This window comes from Haplochromis burtoni, unplaced genomic scaffold, assembly GCF_018398535.1.
Source record: "Haplochromis burtoni strain Fernald_Lab_line unplaced genomic scaffold, NCSU_Asbu1 Contig_23, whole genome shotgun sequence".
In the NCBI taxonomy this organism is placed as follows: domain Eukaryota; kingdom Metazoa; phylum Chordata; class Actinopteri; order Cichliformes; family Cichlidae; genus Haplochromis; species Haplochromis burtoni.
The window spans coordinates 2095798-2117152 of NW_024582384.1; the positions used below are offsets into that span (position 1 = coordinate 2095798).

Below are 21355 nucleotides of genomic sequence, written 5' to 3' on the forward strand. Positions count from 1 at the left end.
TATATATATATATATATAAGTACTCACCTGATGTGGTGCTTTTTACCCCTCTGGAGGCAGAGGTATTGGTTGCATTTTTGGCATCTTTTCCTTCTCCTACACCCTTCTTTGGAGAGGCCATCTTTGAGTCCTTCACTTTTGATAGACCAACCTTTCTAGATGGTGATGAAGATTTTTTGGAAAGTTTTTTCTTGTTGGGCTTTTCGCCTCCTTCTGTGTTAGCATTGTGGAGGTTTTCTTCAGCCTTGAGGGCCTCTGGATCGACCATGCAGACGTCATGGTGACCTGAAGATGGAGCAGGGTCCCTGAGTGCAACGGGAGGAGGATCAGCATGCCTGTAGGTGAGGGTTCTGTCAGTAGGCAGAGTCTCAGAGTCATCTTCAGAGTCAATGTTTGCATCTGCTGTAATTGAGGGGCACTCTTCTGTCCCTGGTGGAACATCTGAATCTGTCTGGGAGGGAGCAGATTCACTAATGGATGTTGGCGGTGTCTCCTCACATTGCCTGGTGTAGAGCTTACCTCCTGGTGGTGGAGGTCCTCCTCCTGACTTGGCCAGAGGTTTCTCATCGTCCAAGGCATTCTCTTCATTGATGAAATACTCCAGAGGGTTAGGGTTGATGAAAGATGGGGAGAGTTCTGTTTTGGGGTGACGGTATTCACATGAAGTAACTAGGCAGAGGTCCACATCTGTCTTAGATGGAGCACAGGGGCTCCTCTTAGTGGAGTCTGGGTCTTTGGAGCCACAGGCAGAATTATACTGATCACAAGAGAGTGGCAGATGTGATGGGGAAGGAAGTTTAGGGCTCACAGGGGATTTTTTCTCAAATGTATAATCATCACATTTAAAGGGATTAGTTTCCTTTGCCTGGAAAAGTGTCTCCTCTTTTGAAAGAGTGAAAGAAGAGGATGGGGAAGTAGCTTTTGGGGGTGAGGGTGACCTGTCATATTCTTGGTATGTGTCAGATTTATCAGCTATATCCTCCACAGATGGTGAAATGGGGCTGCTGCTTTCTTTACCTGCTGGACCTCCAAGCACAGGGGATGGCTCACTGGAATGGGGAGAGGGGATTAGTGAGGTTGCTTTGGGGGTGACTGGAGACTTTTCTGTTTGCTCAACCACAGCACGTGTCATCTCTGTCATTTGACATGGGGTTGTTGCAGAGGGAGTAGACTGAGATGCATCTGATGGGGTTGCAGAAGTGGCACAAACTGAATCATTTTCTTCAAAAAGTGATGGATTTTCCACTGCAGAGGTTGGGTCTCCAGATGCTCTTATGTCAGTTGCATCTGAAGGACTGTAGTCAACCTCAGTTGGGCCATTTTCTGTAGCACGTGAGCTGCCCACTGATGGGTGCTCTGGGGACTGCTTGCTGAAGTCCAGGGCTAAGGAATGGTCAGGGGATTCCTGACCAAACTCTATTGACATGGTAGAGTGCTCTGGGGATTTTGTATCCTGCATCTGTGTCCTGCTTTTTGTTTTGGGGGAGATGTCTGGGGAGATTGACATTGGCCTTGGGCTATCATCCTTGGATGGAGATCCCTCTGCCTCATGGAAAGTGGTTGGGGTCTGAACCACAGAGACGGACAAAGAGTCGTCTACTTCAGTTGAGTGAGGAGAGCCCACTTCGGCATGAAGGGAAGGAGAGTCCGTGGTTGGTTCTGGCAAGGAGCTGGTGGCCAAGGAAGCTGTGGATGCTGAAGCTAAATGTGAGAAAGTGTCCTCTGCTACTACTTCCTCCAGAGGAGTTCCAGACTTATCTGATGTAGTGCCCTCTGAAATTGACATTTTACTCTCTTCTTTGAACGCTGTGAAAGGGTTGATGTCTGATTCATGTTTGGTCAGTGGTGCTGAAAAAAAGACGGAATGACCGTTTTCTCCTGTTTTCTTAGGATCTATATCAAAGGGGGACTTTTCCTTCTTTGTTGGAGAATCAGGTTCAGCTGTTGGCGAGCTCTTTGGTGAGGATGCTACCCTCTCTACTGGGGAGGAACTTTCTAGTTCCTGTTCATGAGGCTCTGGGGTAACTCTGTTGGAGGAATCTTCTTTATCACTTGTAACCTCCACAATTACTGGACCCTGTTCTTTTCTTTCTTCTGATGCAGTTGCCAGAGCTCCCGCTTTTTCATCTACGGGTGACTGATAGTAGGGAGTGTGACCAGATGACTGAGGCGAATTAGCACCTTCTAATGTCTTATCATCTGGGCTAATGGAGGAATCTGCTGTTGCTCTGGTGTATCCTGCCAGTGTGGTGGATAATTCTATTGGAGGAGCAAACACTGATGGTGAATCAGAAATATCCTTCTTGTCAACTGAGGGAGATCGCACAAAAGGTACTGTTGTGGATACTGAACTGAGTTTAGATGAATCAGCATCATACTGAGCCGTGGCAAAGCATTTAGCTTTTCCTGCAGAGAGAAAATCCTTAGAGAATTTATCTTCTTCTAGAGATGAAGGCGGAGATATTGTAGAAGCAGAATGGTTGTAGTCCTGACCTTCAGTGGCATCACTCTGAGAGCGATTTAAACATGGAATGTCCTGAAGTTGAGAGAGCTTCTTTCTGTCACACTCTGATGTGCCAAACCTGCCAACATCCCGTGACGGAGACTCATTCTCGTCATTGGTGGCTTCATCGCTCATAATGTCCCTGGGAGTCATCATCTCATCCATCGGAGTAGGCACACTAGAGATTTCAATGGTGGACTGGGTGTGGCCAGATGTGACAGTGTAATCTTCAGGAGGTTCGTCTCTGTTCTCTTCATCGGAGGCTGTTGAACTCTCAAAGCCAACTGGCACCATTTCATCATGGATAGACGCAGCTGGAGACACTGGTGAGGACACTTTAGGTGAAGCAGATACAAACAGATTTTGATTCTCTGTTTCTTTTTGACTAATGAAATCATTTTCTACGTTGTTGTTTTCAGCACTAACTTGTTTCATTTCAGCATGTTTCTCTTGGTGGTGTTCTTCCACACTGGGAGGAAGATTATTTTTAACCAGTTCTGCTTTCTGTGGTTCATATATTTCTTCAGTCTCTCCTTTCTCTTCATAATCCCCTCCCTCAGATGTCTCCTCCATCACAGTGCCCTCATCATCAAACTTCTCTGATACGCTTCCATTGATTTTTCCCTTGAGTACTTGTTCATCTGGAGTCTCTCCACTTTCTCCTTCCACCTCAGTTGTGGTTATACCTTCATCAACAGACTCTAATGCCTCAGGTGACTCTTTGGTTTGAATCACTTCTTCATGGTGTATCATCACAGTCTCCTTTTCCACATTTTGTTCAACTGTTGCATCGTCCTCCATCAACTCTTCAGCTCTGAGCTCTTCAAAGTCCTTAGTGAGGTCCTCTGGTGAGGACATCAGAGATCTTTCTTCTTCTGGATCCACTGTCACTGGAGCAGCACTAGCTTCCACTTTGGTGGCATCCTCTTTTGTCTCCTTCTTTACCACCTTTATCTTTCCTTTGTCTTTTAACTTTGATGGACCTCCTGAATCTTTCTTTGAAGCATCATCTTTTTTCAGAGGCTTTGGTTTGAGATTCTTTTCTTCACCTGCAGCAGATGCCTTTTTTATATCTTTTAATGGCCTTTTGGCATCTTTCTTTTGCTCTTTCTTTTCTTCTTTCTTCTCTTTCATAGGTGAGTCTCTTCTGATATCCTTTTTTAGACCTTTCTTTGCATCCTCTTTCTTCACTTTTTCATCTTTTTTGCTTTCTTGTTTGGGGGTTTCATCTTTTTTTGCTACTTCTTTTTTAACCTCCTTTTTCTTTTCCACAGACGCTTTGGCCTCCTTTTTAACAATCTTCTCTTTTTCAGCTTTTGGTTTCTTTTTTTCTGGCGTTTCGTTTTGGGCAGCTTGCTCTGCCTTTGCTTTTGATTCTTTCTCAGGTGCCTTTCCCTTTTTCAGTGGGACTTTTTCTTTTTTCTCCATCTTTTGTGTTTTTTCACGAGCTGATTCTGCATCAGCCTTTGCCTTTTCTGGTGTTTCCTCTGTGGAATCCTTCCTGATGTTTTTGACTGGTGAAGGCTTTGGGGTAGACTTGAGGCTCTCTTTGCTGTCTGTTCGGTGTTTCATCTTGGCTTGCTTCAGTGTCGGTGTTGATGGCATGTTAGCAGACACTGTTTTTTGAATATAAACGGGCTGCTTCAAGAAGTCCAGGTGCTTAAGCTTTTCTAAACCTTCAAAAATATGATGCTGGGTGGCATTTCCGGGAAAGAGAACACGAACAACCTTATCTGAGGGATTTGCAGGGTGCCACACAATGAGTGAAGCAATGGAAATCATGTGAGAGAGAGGGAACTCTGATTCTTTTCCATTCGGGAGCAGGATGGAAGTGGTGTCCTTTTCACTTCCTGTCCACTGTTTTATGAAGTGCTGCATGTCCTTGCTGTTCTTTGATGGATTAAGCACATACATCTCAAGCTTGCCCACGCCCATTTTCTGAAAAAGTATGATCGGTTCTATAGTGTTTCCTACAGGTCTTTGCAAAGGCTCAGTCCGTAAATTTAGTTTGTTAAGAAACTGCTGAGTGAAAGCTGCCTCCTCAACATTTCTGCGCACTCTGTAATTGGGTTCAGGATTGTCCAGGTTTTCGGGAAGATTCACAAACACAATGCCAATGTCTGGAGAAATCATGTTCTTCACCCAGTCGCTGTTTGCTGTTGAACCCTGTGACTGTTCCTCCTCAAGCTCTGCAATCTTCCTCAGCAGCATGCTATTGATGCCCGGAAGATTGTCGTCACCGATGTGGGTCAGGAGAATGGAGTCCACCCGGTCTAGATGTCTCACCAGCTTCCAAAAACACGACTTTCTGTCTGAACCTCCATTGATTAGCATGTTGAAGCCGTTGACAGCAAAGAGAGCGGAGTCACCGCGACCTCCGGGGAAAATGTAGCAGCATGGTTTGGAGAGCTTGAGGAATCCACCTGAGGTTGGTGGTTCTAACATGTCAAAAGGAGTTGGGATCTCTACAGATTCAGATAAGTACTCTGTGAACTCTGAGAGGCCCTCCATTTCAGGAAGGATGAGAGTGGAGTTTAGTTTAATGTTAATGAAGTCCTGCAGATTGTGTTTGTCCAAGTTGGAATTTTTCCATTCGCCTTGTTCGGGGCAGGAGAGAGTGAGGTTGGCTTTGTTTGCTGGGTGAATGGTGCTGAGCAATTCACCAATCTGGCCATGAGAAAAAATGATTAATGGAATCAGTAATGCACTTACAATGATTTCAGGTTCAGTATGTGTCTGTAAGTATATGGGTGTGGGACCACCACACATTTTTTCTCATTCTTTTTTTTACTTTTCAATAACCATTATGTAAATGTGTCATAAGAAGAACCCTCCCCATGTTTGCTCACCTCTTGGTCAGTGAATATGTCTATGAAACTGAAAAATGAGAACAATCCAGACTGAAGGATCAGCTCCCCGGTGTTTTCAGAGCATTGTCCTGACAAGACCAAAAGTTTGTGTCTGGCAGTGTCAGAGATCATCAAACGCACCTAGAAAGGAGAAAAAAATATACGTTGTCTGTGCACTGATTTGTTCAACAGTAGATAATAATTTATATAAACTTGGAGAAAAGTACTTATGTGGTGACTATTTACTGCAGCTGCAGTCCTTCTCCTTAAAATAATTATATTAAAAAGGAAATAAAGAAGCTCAATACTTACGCATTTAGCTTAATGATAAATGTACTAGAAATACCACCAGCTTTAAGTCACTTATTTCCATTAGCTAATTAGCTTAATTGTTCTCTGACTGTCTATTGTACTGTCATCACTCTATCTCGCTGTCCTTCACTATTTCTGATGTTCTTTTTTTCTACTTCAGCACCATCAGTTTCTCTGGGCGGCTGGCCAAATCACTCCTGCTGTGCTCTGTGATAGTGCAGAGTGTGACTGCAAACAGGGAGAGAGTGAAGGAAACAACGAGAAGGCGCAATTCCTGATCCTCTCATATTTTTATTCTCCTTGAAGTTAAGTGAAATCCAAAATCTGTGCTTGCTATCCCTGCAATAAAGAACACATCAGTCCAGGTTCTTAGATTTCTTATTACCCCCCCCCCCCATTTTTTTTTGGGTTCTTAGTCAACATCAGCAAACACACCGGGCTGAATAATTACCTGTTTTAAGATTTAAATGTTTTGTAAATGCTGATGGGAGAATAATGGGAAGAAGCTATAATTTCTAGTAGGAAAAATGTTTTACCTCGGTACTGACGGCTTCATCTGAAGGGTTGATGAGCACAACGGTCTCCAGAATATTGCTTTTGTGGTGAAGAATTCTCTGGCCTGAAAAGAAAACAGAAAATAGATATAGTAAAATAAATGTCATGCTAAATGTCTCATGCTATGAGTTATATATAAACCCTGCTGTGAATATAATTAGATAGAACCAAGAGGCATAATCAATCTACAGAGTAGCTGACCAACAGAAAACTGTGTATCAGATACAGCCTCTCAGTAATGATGATATTTTACTTTATTGTATAAAAGACACAATAAAAGAAGGAAAGCATTTACTAATTTGCCAACCAAACCAATTGGCTGATTATTCAAGGAAATAACTTGATTTATCATTTAAGAATTGTAAAAATTATTATTATTATTGTATGATCTGCTGTACAATATAAAGCGCCAATAAAATACAATTGAATTGAATTAAAAATCAAGTATTTTTTTGCCCCTGTGCTTATTAATTTATAGCAAATTAATTGCTAGAATAATTAAAACGGCAACAATTTCCTCTCTGAAAACACAATCGTTGCACCTGTTTCATGTCTACTCTGCTAACCTGGATTTTAGTCTCTGTAACCTACATTAAAAGATGGGGAGCATACAGTATTCACCTTTTTGCCTTAATATTTGATCATTAGCATGATTATTGTCATCATAATAAGATATAACTGATTACAAAGCTGTAATGAATCTCCACGCCTCTGGTTCTTATAAGGAAATCCTCCTTCGTTAACCTTTGTTGTAAGACACCAGTTTACCAGTCAGCTTATGTAAGCGACATGTAAACTCTCCTATTAATATTCATATATTAACAGCAATGACTGATTTTTCATGAAATATACATATTTCTGTTACACATGTTCTATTGCCTTGTTCTTCACTGTTCATGCAGGAAATTTAAGTGGCCAGACATTTACCGGTACATAAATTTGTTGTTTGTTTTAATCACATGATTCTTTTAACACATGTACATACACGTGTGCTGTTTACTTTTAGCTTGTCAGTTCTGCAGCTGTTCCGTCACATTTTTTTGTCTCCCCACAAATACTTACATTGTGTTTTATTATTTTATTTATCTATTTATTTATGTTTTGCAAGCTCTTGCAGCTTTTTTTTTAATATTTACGTTGTGCTTTATTCGACTTGCAGTGCGTTTGAACTCCCAGTTCCTATAATAACCCTGAGTTCTTTGTAACAGTTATACACTAAAGACACAAAATAAAAATTATTATTAACATTACTGATTATTCTGCCAATTAGTTTCTGCCTGTAATAACTGACCAAATATCTATTTAAAAAATGTCTATCAAATTTTCCCAAATATAAAGATGATGCTTTAAACTGGCTACTTTATTCAACAAACAAATATTTACATACTGCAAGGTTAAAGACATGTTATCATGTTATTATTATTCCCAATTATTTGACAATTACTGACTAGCCACTTCTTTTACAGTGCTGCACAACTCCAGTCAGACTTGGCCTCTGTGAGATGACAGACAGCACCGACATGGCTGGGTTATTATCTGCCTCACTCTAACACCCAGTAACGATTTGAACTCTGACAATGGCCACTAAAAATAGATGAATCTGCAGCAATTTGAGAAAGGTAATATTTCCTCTCTCATGAGACGGAGTGATTAGACAGAACACGAACAGTGTTGTGGGGTTAGGCCCGTGATCAATCTTCTAGGTTTTGGTTGATTGATTATGACTGTGACCCCACTGTGTGTGTGTGAGGGGGGTTTGGCTGTCCTCTGGCCCAGCGGATGAGACATGAACATGGTATCTTTAGCTTCATTATCCATCCCTACATGTCAGGCTTCACTCAGTCAACCCCACAGACCCTTTGTTTCTCCTCACTGTCACCAACATCAAGCATCAACTGATACCTAACTACAAGACACAGATCTTATTTTTATTCATTTATTTCAGTCAAAACAAACAAAAAAATGTTGCTGCTATAATGGAAAGACAAAGGATGAGAATCTGCTTTGTGTGAAGTGCTTGGACCCAGACTGTAAATTCAGAAGCACCGTGTTGAAGACTGAGTGTGGCTTGTCCCTGGAGACGCAATACTCCAGCAGCTATCTGCCTGCTCGGCTGATTCCTCCATACATATTTCATATAGCAGCAGATTCTCATGAAGGAATGCACAACCATTAACTCTACTGCTTCACCCCAGAGAGTTATCATGCCTTACAGAAAACACTCTCATTCACTGCTGTGTTTCCTACACAGTAAATGACTGCTGGGGTCTAATAATCTCGAGGGTTCAGTAAAAACTGAAATAATGGTTCGAGGTTTTGTTTCCTCCCAGGCATTTGTCAGTTCTGTTTTTGGGGGTGTGGATGGAAAAAAATAATAATAATGAATTCTTCTAGAATGATTGTAATCTAGAGATTTTGTGTAAATTCAACATCATGACAGAACCTTAAACGACAAAAGGGTCATTGCTTTCATTTTTTTGAGTGCATAGTGGATATTTTCCAGCAGAATCTATTGAAGACCTTAAATGTGTGTCATTTTTTTTTCCAGTGAGCAGGCAATGAATGCATCAGCTTTATTTGTTTCTTTTATTTCTAGTGTTGGTACATTCACCTTTGAGATGCGAACAAGCTGTTGGTGATTTCTGTCAAACCGATGGGCCTCGTGAAAAACAGTTTTTCTTTGCACCTGCATTTTACCGGCATGTTGAAGATTTATGTCTGTCTACTACAACCATCATAAAACCCCTGCTACTCAGGGGGTGGAAAAACCTTCACCAAAACCCATTCTGAGGAGGGAGTGGTCTGACCGGTGCTCCTCTAAGAAACAAAGCCAAATCTGTAACCGCTAATGCAAAAGAGACGCATCTCTTTTGTCTTTGTCCCTCTTCGTGGGTTACGCCCTGCTTACTGGCCTTTTATGTGATGAAATAGAAAGTATAGCACAGCACTCCTCACAGGAAAAAAAACAAACTATCCATCACCACCGCCATGTGTCTGATTTAACTCATCAAAAAGTGACAGATTGCACACAGGAGCTTGTTTGACCCTGACAATTACTTTGATCGATATGAAAATCCTTAAAACCCAGTGCGTCTCTGACTCAGCGGGAGGTGAGGTAATGTGACATGCATCGCTAAACATTCTCCTTCTGGCTGAATAGGAAGAGGACGACCGGTTGGTTTTTCCCTCTCTGCAACTGACCGAGCCAGATGGGAACATCAATGAGGATGGCACCCCACCAAAAATAGATCAGTGGAACAACTAAATTCAGCACTTGCTTTAAAGCAAAAGGAAGGACTGGATCTGCTCCTCTAGATCCCCGGTATTGTGTGTGTCAGCAAGTGTATTTCATACCAAAACAGTGACGTCCAGCAGAGACACTGGCAAAATTTTTACTGTGACTTTTGGATTTGTCTCCAACCAAGCATATATAACATGTCTGGTAATGGAGCTAATGGCAATGATCCAGCTATTAATTTGAAAAGCAGTCGATCACCTGTGGCACCATATTGATTCTCACTGCCAGCATTCAGCTTTTAACATCTTCATAGTCATTACTGTAGGAATTAGCCCATGCAATTGAATGACAAGCTGACAGATGAAAGGCAGTTATTATTACAATTTTTTTTCTATTGCAGTGCTTATAATATCAGGGGATGTGGGACTTTTTATGATGCAGGTGAATAAAACTGCTGATCTGCAGTTGGAGTCAGGAATGAAGAGAAAACAGACCATTAGGAATATTTTCTTCTCTGACAAATGAATAAAAGTCAACACAGTTTTTAAATATCATCGATCATAAATTGCAGTCTTGTCTTCAAGAATCTCATTAGCAAGGCTTCTTCATGGATTTGTGGTTTAGACATGTCTTTTGAGGTTTCACTGCTGTCTGCACTGATAGCAGAGTGATGGGAAATCTATAAGTAAATAGAAGTGTCATATGTCTATAAAGGAAAGGCAGGTGGTCTCCCATCTAGCCTGCTCTTCTTCCTCTCTTTTCCTTTTTTACTGTGAGGTCCAGGCATCCTGTGCGCACGTGATTGACGGTTCGTCGTTCATCAAGCAGACAGGTAATTGCATTTGCCCTCCTGAGCCGGATTTCACCCGCTGGTTTTCCTCTAAAGAATAATCTCTAAGCAATGAATGAAACCACCCTACCAGCTAAAGAGAAAACTCAAGAATGCAGCATTTAAAAATGTTTCATTGATTTTTCTTTATTACAGCTAAGGGTAAGTCCCATTGAAAATCAACTCATAAGCTCAACTCACTACACAGCCCTCCGAGAACCGATGCTGATTCATTTCTGACAAGATGCTTGATACAACTTCTGTTAGCAAGGATTAACTTTTTTTTTTAACCTTTTATGTTTCACTCAGCTTCGATGTTGTTTCCTGTTAAATCCTAATTTATAATTAATAAAGTCATATCAAGCATAGTTTTAATTCAGGCACAGGGGTGCCTGAAGGTCACGGTCATGGCTGCAATTGGAGCAGATCAATTCATCTCAGTGCCAGCCCACCTCTACTGATGGCTCAACTTCTATGGGTCCAAAGGACAAATCTCATGTAAGAAGTGGATTTAAGCTGCCATAGCATGCCCATAGTGTGCAAGTGCAAGCTGCTTTGCAGCCCATTGCCAATTCAGCTTCTAGCTGCTGCTCCTGATAATATACACCTTTCTGTGAAAAAGTATGGGGAGGTACCGCATCCATCCAATTCAATTCAGTTTAATTTATATAGCAACAAATCACAACAACAGTTGCCTCAAGGCCATACAAAGCACTACAATTATTTTAGAGAAAACCCCACCAGTCAGATGAGCCCCTATGAGCAAGCACTTGGTGACAATACAACAGGAAGAAAACCAGGGGGTTTTCTTCCTGTTGGGGGTGAGGGGAGAAAGGTAGGACAAAATCCATCCAACCTCCATTCTCTTAAGAGGTTTTCCCATTTGGGGTGTGGTGGGACTGGAGCCTATAGAAGAGTTTGCTGGTAACACCCTCCAGAGACCACTAGTCTTAGATCACTTAGCATGGGCTAACACAGAGACAGACACCTATGGACAATTTAGAATCACCGATTAACCTAGCATGCATGTCTTTGGACTCTGAGAGGAAGCCAGAGTACCTGGAGTGAACTCACGCAGGCTCCAGGAGAACACACAAACCTCACAGACAGTAGAAGGAACCCAATCAGCCAGCGGGTTCGAACCAGGAACCCTCTTGCTCTTGAAGGACCAGTACTAAGCACAGTGCACCAGGTGACAGAAGTGATGTCATTATTATTTTTAAATCTTTTTTTTTTTAAATTAACAATATTATGATTCAAAAGTTTAAAATATATATCTGTGAATTAAAAAGAATCATGACATTTTACATAAAACCCTACAAACCCGTCAAATTGTACAGTTCACATCAAGCTGAAATCAAAAATTTAAAAAGGTTAAAAAAAAGAGTTGCCAAAAGGAAAGAAATACAATATGAGAAAATAACATTATTGATTTTTTGCCTGCCAAGACATTGACTCTCAAAGTGTTCTCTTCATTCTGCTGCGTGTCTCTCTGTGTGACCTTGCTTATTTATCACCCCAATCTCTCTTCAGCCTGTTCTTACTCCATTATTTCCTCTCCTCTCACCACCCCACCCGCCTGTGTCATTGTCTTTCTTTAAAAGCCCTTCCCCTCACCCTCTTGCTCCCTGAGTCCTCCCCGTTCCCCTCCCTTCTTTATTTTCATGGACAGACACCGCCACTAGGGATTCGACATTGCTAATTACTCCCAAATCAACTGTGCATCTAGTTGCAAGGCAACAGTACACTGGAGGAAACGGCAAGAGTGGAGGATGGGAAGACGGGATAAAAGGGAGTGTGAAGCTGGAGTGCTGTTAAATGTCATTCTGGATGAATCCTGCCTCTCAGATGACTGTATTTCATTTCTGAGATTTGATACAGGGATATTAATGCATTAGAATCGACCTACTGATTTAGTTTGCAGCCACATTTATCGGCTTGATCAATCTATTAAACATCTAACCACATACGAAGCTGGTCGTTCTCAATGTGGAGCAGAAGCTTTAACTGCTGGGGACTGTCAAGGCCATGTTGCCTACTGATACACCACATGTCCTGCAACACTGAATGTGTTTCATCTTCATACAGACTCCTTCACTTTGCAAATGACACAAAGGTAAAAGTGCCTTGCAAGAAAATGCTGACAGGGTGTATCCTGTGGTAGGCAATAAAGCCTACGTGTTCAGGATTCCACAAGGAAGCTATTCAGGGAGTGCAGAATTATTAGGCAAATGAGTATTTTGTCCACATCATCCTCTTCATGCATGTTGTCTTACTCCAAGCTGTATAGGCTCGAAAGCCTACTACCAATTAAGCATATTAGGTGATGTGCATCTCTGTAATGAGAAGGGGTGTGGTCTAATGACATCAACACCCTATATCAGGTGTGCATAATTATTAGGCAACGTCCTTTCCTTTGGCAAAATGGGTCAAAAGAAGGACTTGACAGGCTCAGAAAAGTCAAAAATAGTGAGATATCTTGCAGAGGGATGCAGCAGTCTCAAAATTGCAAAGCTTCTGAAGCGTGATCATCGAACAATCAAGCGTTTCATTCAAAATAGTCAACAGGGTCGCAAGAAGCGTGTGGAAAAACCAAGGCGCAAAATAACTGCCCATGAACTGAGAAAAGTCAAGCGTGCAGCTGCCAAGATGCCACTTGCCACCAGTTTGGCCATATTTCAGAGCTGCAACATCACTGGAGTGCCCAAAAGCACAAGGTGTGCAATACTCAGAGACATGGCCAAGGTAAGAAAGGCTGAAAGATGACCACCACTGAACAAGACACACAAGCTGAAACGTCAAGACTGGGCCAAGAAATATCTCAAGACTGATTTTTCTAAGGTTTTATGGACTGATGAAATGAGAGTGAGTCTTGATGGGCCAGATGGATGGGCCCGTGGCTGGATTGGTAAAGGGCAGAGAGCTCCAGTCCGACTCAGACGCCAGCAAGGTGGAGGTGGAGTACTGGTTTGGGCTGGTATCATCAAAGATGAGCTTGTGGGGCCTTTTCGGGTTGAGGATGGAGTCAAGCTCAACTCCCAGTCCTACTGCCAGTTTCTGGAAGACACCTTCTTCAAGCAGTGGTACAGGAAGAAGTCTGCATCCTTCAAGAAAAACATGATTTTCATGCAGGACAATGCTCCATCACACGCGTCCAAGTACTCCACAGCGTGGCTGGCAAGAAAGGGTATAAAAGAAGAAAAACTAATGACATGGCCTCCTTGTTCACCTGATCTGAACCCCATTGAGAACCTGTGGTCCATCATCAAATGTGAGATTTACAAGGAGGGAAAACAGTACACCTCTCTGAACAGTGTCTGGGAGGCTGTGGTTGCTGCTGCACGCAATGTTGATGGTGAACAGATCAAAACACTGACAGAATCCATGGATGGCAGGCTTTTGAGTGTCCTTGCAAAGAAAGGTGGCTATATTGGTCGCTGATTTGTTTTTGTTTTGTTTTTGAATGTCAGAAATGTATATTTGTGAATGTGGAGATGTTATATTGGTTTCACTGGTAAAAATAAATAATTGAAATGGGTATATATTTGTTTTTTGTTAAGTTGCCTAATAATTATGCACAGTAATAGTCACCTGCACACACAGATATCCCCCTAAAATAGCTACAAACTAAAAACAAACTAAAAACTACTTCCACAAACATTCAGCTTTGATATTAATGAGTTTTTTGGGTTCATTGAGAACATGGTTGTTGTTCAATAATAAAATTATTCCTCAAAAATACAACTTGCTTAATAATTCTGCACTCCCTGTAGCTGACTTAGATGTAATGGTGGACACTGCTGAGAAACGCAGCTATGAAACTGTAAATACTCAAGTACTGTGCTTCACAACATATTTTATGACAGGGGTAGATCGTGATTGAAATAAATTAAAATAAAAAAGGGGTCTTTTATATAGTGATTGTTTTTACTTTTAATACATTAAGCGTATTATTTCTCACATGACTGCAAAAGTGTATGTCTTTGGTTTCTGTTTACGACACAATGGAAGCTGTTAGAAAAATCTCAAGACATTAATCGGTGTGAAACGTTGTGGCATAAATTTCCAGTTTACCTCTGACATCTGCAGAGAAACGAGCCGAGTGTCTGGACACAAAAAGCTTGAGTTCCTGGTCCAGGTTGCAGTCAATTAAGTTGGCGTCCCACGAGCGGATCCCTACAAAACAAGCACACAAGCACAAACAAAACTGTGAAAAGTCACCTTCCCTCGTGAATTATCTTCCTAAAATTTACAGGAAAATCTTGGCACGAGCAAGGATTGACTTTTAATTTGGCAAGAGGAATGAAATCTATAATAGGAAATATCTATATCCCTATTTCTGTTTGGCCACGGTGCCAGAAGCAGGGACGACCTCTGTTGTGCTGACTCATTGCGGTGTCATCCTCTCTATAATTTTGCAAAGCCAAGGCCTAATGAAGGCTTCCGAGAAGTTATTTGATAGCAGCAGTGAATCAGTGTTACTCTGAGGTGAACAGCAGACGATGGGCTGAAAACACTTATTTTAGCAACAGGGCCTAAACCTTAAAAAAATAAATGACAGCATAAGTTAAAAATCGAAACACCATTAAATAAGATAATTTTTATTTTAAAGACAGCATGAAGGGGACAGCATAAATGTATTTATTGAATTTTTTTCCCACCCAAGGTCAAGTGTAAACTTGACAATGCATAGAGAGAGAGAAAGAGAGAGAGAGAGAGAGAAAGAAATGACTGTGGCCCCAACAGGTTCATCTCAAAAGTAACCTCTTATTTTTTTTAATTAAAGAAAAATTATTTATTCATTTTTTGTTTGGTACATCTGTATACATCATCAGCAGATTTAACCTTTAACAAAGAGCCACACCTACTCTGTGCTTTTACTCTGATAGTGCCTGGAAAATCTAGAAGTGTGCAGGGTAAAGATAATATGAACCCATCTTAGTTTTACGCCCACGCAGATACTGCGCCATTGCCCCCCCTACAAACAGTGCACTATGGCCAGTGAGGCAGGCCTCTACAGCAGCTGTAGCCTTTCTAAAAAACGCCCCGCTTCACTTTGAAGATGGGTCCTCCTGGCTTTCCGTAGGGACCGCAGTGCGGACCGAGCCACGCCCACAAGCCGGTGTGTGGGATGAGAGAGAAAGCTGGATGCAGGAGGGTAGTGATGGAGAAATATTCCCACGGGGATGAAGGGGGAATTCGTTGATTGTAATTCAAGGGCGCGTACTGTAGCAGTCTCGAAACGCAAACTGTCAACTCCACGACACAAACCGAGAGAAAACTCTCGTTTCCTCCTTCAGGCCGTGAACTGTGACACAAAAGCAAGGTGCTGCGAGAGACCCTCAGAAACCCGATTCGCTTCACTGCACTGACGCACAATCCGAATTGGATGCTGAATCATTGCTCGTCAGCTTCATAACAGCACCAGGCCCACGTGTGTTGTGGCTGGCAACAACTGAACCCACTGATATTATGTGATAGAAAAAAAATGATACAGAACTGCCCCTGAACGCGGTTGTTGGTGGGTAAAATACCCGAGGGCGAAGATGTAGTGTTTATTTTCCTCTAGCTCACAGTGATGTTACTGGGAGGGGCTGACAGATAGCACCACCGCAGTCTACTTCAAACAGCTGCCCAACAAATAACACTCAGACTGTGTTCATTACTCGTTGACACGCGTAATTCCTCACCACCGTTCACAAAGCAAAGCGCTGCAAATAACTACAGCTCCAAAAAAGAAAAAAAAAGAAAAGAATAAAACCCCCGCACAGATTATGTGACTTTATGCTGCCAAACTTCCAGTCTATCCGTCTCTGTTCCAGTTGTTTTGAACACGTCAAGAGGAGCTCTCTGGCCTACACCCCCTTTCACAAAGCCCCATCTTACCTTTCTCTATGTCCGCAATGGCACACTTCAGATGCTCCTCCGTTACGATCTCTCCGATAACAACCAGCAGGTAGAATTTGCTGTCATTAAAGTGCTGCGAGGGGCTCGAGGATGTCAGCGACGCCCCGGTGTTGCTTTGGCCGCCTAAAGTCTCCATGTCTGCAGATTCAACCAGGGTTGCCATCCTCTCCTGCTGTCTATCTTCTCTTTTTTACGCCCCCGCTCTCTCGCTGTCTCTCGTTTGCGGATCCCAGCCTCCCTTTATTCGCTGCAGAGCTTTGGAGTGGTCTCCAGACATGCAAGTGCAGCCTTGATAGGAGTGGCCTTTGCTTTTTATACCAGCAGACACAGTGTCACATTCGGTAACCGGGGAGAGACGAGGGCGCCGGAGCTTTTTTTTCGCATACTCACTCCACAGCTGATGTCATCCGCAACGAATCAAACGCATCCGGAAGTCACTGAGATTTTATGCTTTTCATTGTTTTCATCGGTGCTGGACTCCTCACTACTTGTTACTCATATTAAAAAAATACTTAGAGCACTGATGTTTCACCCCTCTGGGTTCAGTTTCTGATGTTGGGTTGTAGTAAACGAGTTGTACTTCTGTTAGCGCAGTGAAAATCTTTATAGACCTTTCTGACGTGCTTTTTGAGATTCCGTTTTTAAACAGACTTTTTATTTACTTTAAACCGAGATTTCATCTTTTTAGTCATTTAATTGTTTTTATTTTTTTTATTTTTTTTACATGCAAAAACTATAATATTCAAAGACAATGAATGCAAATTGCAAGGACCGTACTCAAAGATCAGGGCAGAAAACCCCTGAGAGATTGACTGAAGTCATGGTAGCTATCCATCCATCCATCCATGCATTTTGATAACCACTTATTCACTTTATGATTGCTGGGGGGACTGTCACTGGGTGAGAGGTGTAGTACACACCAACAGGTCACCAGTCTGTTGCAGGGCTAAGTATTATATGTCCAGACACATCAAATCACTTCAAACCAAAAAAGTGTTTGGCTTCTAATCCTACAAATATCCTTTATGCATCTGTTCACGGTCCCTCTTTGATCTTCCATAGAGTCTACTAAAAAGTTTCAAGGGACTCACTCGAGGAAAATTCTTTGATTCTTGGAATCTTACATCTCACAAAACACAAGTCTTCATGTGAAAGCAGTATCAGATATTAGGGTGGGTTAAGTCAGAAAACTACAAACAGAAAGAAAATGAGAAGAGTTGAGATCACAGGATTCCAGTCTGTCATATTTTCTTTGCAAGTGTGTGTGCTGTGTGTGTCTGTGTGTGTGTGGTGTGTCTAGATGTTAAATGCAGTTGGCAGTGAATAATAAACAGTTCTGTCTTTTGATATGAACATAAAAGATGCTCCGTTTTCCCAGGAGAATAATCCTACCGGTACTTGCTAAACTTTGGCCTCTGTGAACACAAAGAACTTTAAAACTACGTTTGAGCATTGCTAGAAAAAACATGGCACAAATATGACAGAGACAGAAAGGGAGGTGTAGACCAAAAAACGAGTCAGACAGATACACATATACACGTGCGCACAAATCCAGAATTTCATTCTAGATTTCCCTCTGGCAAGCCTAACGGGGCCACTGCAGGTGTTTTATTGACTTAAAAATGCTACCAGGAGCAGGAATCCACTCAGCAGCTCCTGGATGTGAATATTTCAGAGGCTTTGTGGCGTGGTGGGTTGGGTTTGATTCTATTCTCCAAAGGCCATTGGAGGTCATATCAAACATTCATCATACACAGCTGGGAAAGAAGGATGCCATTAAAAATACAACACGGTGCCCCCAGAAGTCTCCCAGATACAGACAAGGACGAAATGGATGTGAGTGTGTGTGTGAGTGTGTATCTGTTTGTGTGGCTTGAGGGGGATGGTGATGAATAGAGAGCCAATGGCAATTTGATAGACAGGAATGTATGATGTGTGTGTGTATGTGTGTGTGTGTGTGTGTGTATGGACAAGCCATTTAAAAATGAACACTGAAAGATGTGAATGATTCAAAACCCAAACACTCACGTGAGTCTTACAAAACACCAAGCCCCATTTTGTTGGATGTTACTTAAAAAACAAACCAAAGAAGTGAAATAAGCTGTTTAATTCATTTCTTTGGAAACCAAAGAAATGTGTTCTGGAAAAGAACAAAAGCTGCCTACAGTGGCTATCAGACAACAGAGGGTGGGGTAAGTTTATACATTGCATGTTTCTTTCATATTGTTACTTATCTGGTTTTGAACTTTGGTCTATTAGATGTTACATAATTTTGTAACTTTTCAAAATGAGTCACCTGCTTAATCAGAATCAGAATATTTTATTAATCCCGAAGGAAATTATGTGGTTAGAGTGGCTCCAAGACAATAAGAACAGTAACAGACCGAAATCAATTAAATAATACAATGTTATTCATCACATGCACGAATAAAATTTGAACTATTGTATGATTTAATTGATTTCAGTCTGTTACTGTTTTATTGTCTTGGAGCCACTGTAACCACATAATTTCCTTCGGGATTAATCAAGTACATTGCAAAGTTACTAAATTTAATTTACTCTAATATATAAAAATAGCTTAATTATAAATATCCAGAATATTGCAAAGATTAAATATGTATGACTGACATTTTACTCTAAACTGTAAAAATTTGTTATTTTCATTGTAGAGCATGTGCAAAAGGGTGTAACTATTTCACTGTACTGTGCATTAGATGGAGGAGATGTTCAGGAAGAGAGCCACAGGCAGGAAAGATTGCCTGTCGTTCAGTGGTGCATTTGGGTAATCTCAGTGTCTCACTGAACGTGCTCCTGTGGCCAGCATGTCACGGAGTGGGTGGGAGGTGTTGTCCAGCATTGTCCTTATCTTGGACAACATCCGCCTCTCTGACACCACCTTGAGGGAGTCCAGCTCCATCCCTACAACATTGCTGGCCTTGTGGATCAGTTTATTGAGTCTGTTGGCATCTGCGACCCTCAGCCTGCTGCCCCAGCATGCAACAGCATGGATGCATGGAGGATGCCACTGGCCACAACAGACTCAGAAAATCCTGAACACTGTCCGATAGATGTAAAAAGATCTCTGTCACCTCAGAAAATACAGACGACTCTGGACCTTCCTACAGACTGTGTTTTAACCCAGTCCAGTTTATTATCTCTGTTTACTCCGAGGTATTTATGGAGCACCTGCTTAGGTTGCCAGACAGCATACTATTGCTAATCTAGCTAAGAACCTAGTGCAAGCTAAGAGAATGCTGACCTCAGCCCAGCAGCCAGACCCTGAACTTCAACGAGTAACAAACTGAGGCACAGCCAGGCTGGAGCCTCTGTTTCTACCTTTTCATGTTTCTAAAGCAGAATCACAGTGGCGATCGCTTTAAACTCTCTTTGTGCTGATTTTCATTCTTGCTTTGCACTTTCAGCTTTCTGGTCGTACATAAATACTACGAAAAAGATCGTATGTGTGTTCTCATTTGGATAGGGATTTGTGTTGGTCCGTGGGACTGTAGCCCCAGGTTTACATTGTTAAATGGTAATTATGAGACAGTGTGTTTCAGCTATTTTATAGAGTAACATGAAAGTAATGTAATGAGGGAGGAATGACCTTATCTTTCAAGTAATAAAGTAACGCACTACATTACTTTAAAGAAAAGTCTTCTGTGTAATATGTATAATAATTCGTTTTTGAGTAACAACCACAATAGTGATCACAACAAAGAGGTGAACAATCATCTAAAATTTGTTTAAAAAGAACACAGAAAACAACATGAATATATACAAATACAGCACTTTTCCCTTGAAAGTAAATACTACCAAGTGAATGAGCTGTCTTGGCAGCGGTTTGCGCTCTATGAGTGCTTCATATATTTTTTCTTCTGCTTTGCATTTGATGCAGTTTGATCCCTTAATTCTATTAATGAACATTTTCCCATCTCACCCTGTCAGCTTTTGTGTCAACCAAAAGTCCATTTTTCTTCCTCTTTATTTTCAGTTTAAATATATTACTGGGCCACATATTTAGTAACTATTTTCTATGCTGATGATGCACAGTTTCACTTTACTATGGATCCAGGTAACACTGAAAGCCTAGAACTACTCTGAATGGATTTTAGAAAATCAAGCTGCATTTATACTTATATTATATGGCCAGTGGTTCCTGCCAGAAAAGTTCTTATATCTCACTCTCCTACCAGCAATAGAGACGTACTGTATTAATTTCATTCTGATGTGCTGAATGACTTAGCTGACCTTAATGAAACACAGTAAATGGAAGGTTATCAGCTGAGGTCATGCCATTTGCCTGTTTCTTTTTGGTCCTAGTAAATGGCAAAAGCAGTAGTCTAATAAGACACACTAACAGACTAAACTGGGTATATGTTTAAACAAGCAACAACTTAAAAATACACATTGAAAAAATGTGTGCCAGAAGCAAATATTTCTAGCTCTGTTCCATAAAGAAATGAATGGGAAGCAAAATCTGTTCATGCTGAATTAAATTCAAAGTTCAGATTGTTCATATTCAAATACAAAGCAAATAGACTAAATCTTGCAACGCTTTCTTCACTGTTAAAACACTGAAATAGCCCTATATTTGGTGATGAAACAGAAGAATTTCCCTCTAGCAATGGCACCTTAATGTAAATGTAAAGCTTGAAACAGAGAGAAAATATGGCTAAATGTAATTAATGATTTTAAAAATTAATTACTCAGTTAAAATTGTTGTGTCCTTTATTTGGCACCCCTTCTTTGTCAGTTTCTCGGTCTCTGAAGTGATATAGAGTCTGGTTACATTTATCAATATTACAGTTTGACAACAATACAGCCAGGCCGGTACGATTATAATTATGATTTAGTTTTGTTTTCATTATAGTGTTTACTATGTTCTCTACTTTGTTAGCTTAGAAAGCTGTTAACCCTTCTGAGCACGGTGTCTTAAAATTTGGACATTGTGAGATTTAGGGAGGGATTTTTTTTTTTAATTGAGAGCTGCACAGAAAAATCCATAATCCAGTCGTTTTAGCTAGTTCATGTTACATCACTCTTTTTGATTAAAAAAAAAAAAGGAAACCTCGGGTTCATTATGCTTTACCTGAATCAAACAGAACCTTTATTAATATTTTTGTAGCGCTTGCGTTAACTCCAGTTAAATATGTAGACTTAGT

General features: G+C 41.2%; 1 protein-coding gene across 1 annotated transcript in view; it reads right to left on the reverse strand.

Moving 5' to 3' along the window:
• map1b (microtubule-associated protein 1B) overlaps positions 1-16620 on the reverse strand; it is a gene marked incomplete in the record, with an annotated part of 21505 nt that extends 4885 nt beyond the window's left edge. Inside the window, 5 exon segments of the mRNA XM_014332077.2 lie at positions 28-5170; positions 5353-5493; positions 6201-6283; positions 14361-14462; positions 16173-16620. Of these exon segments, the coding sequence (XP_014187563.1) occupies positions 28-5170; positions 5353-5493; positions 6201-6283; positions 14361-14462; positions 16173-16356 (5653 nt within the window).
• Between the last annotated feature and the right edge of the window lie 4735 nt (positions 16621-21355).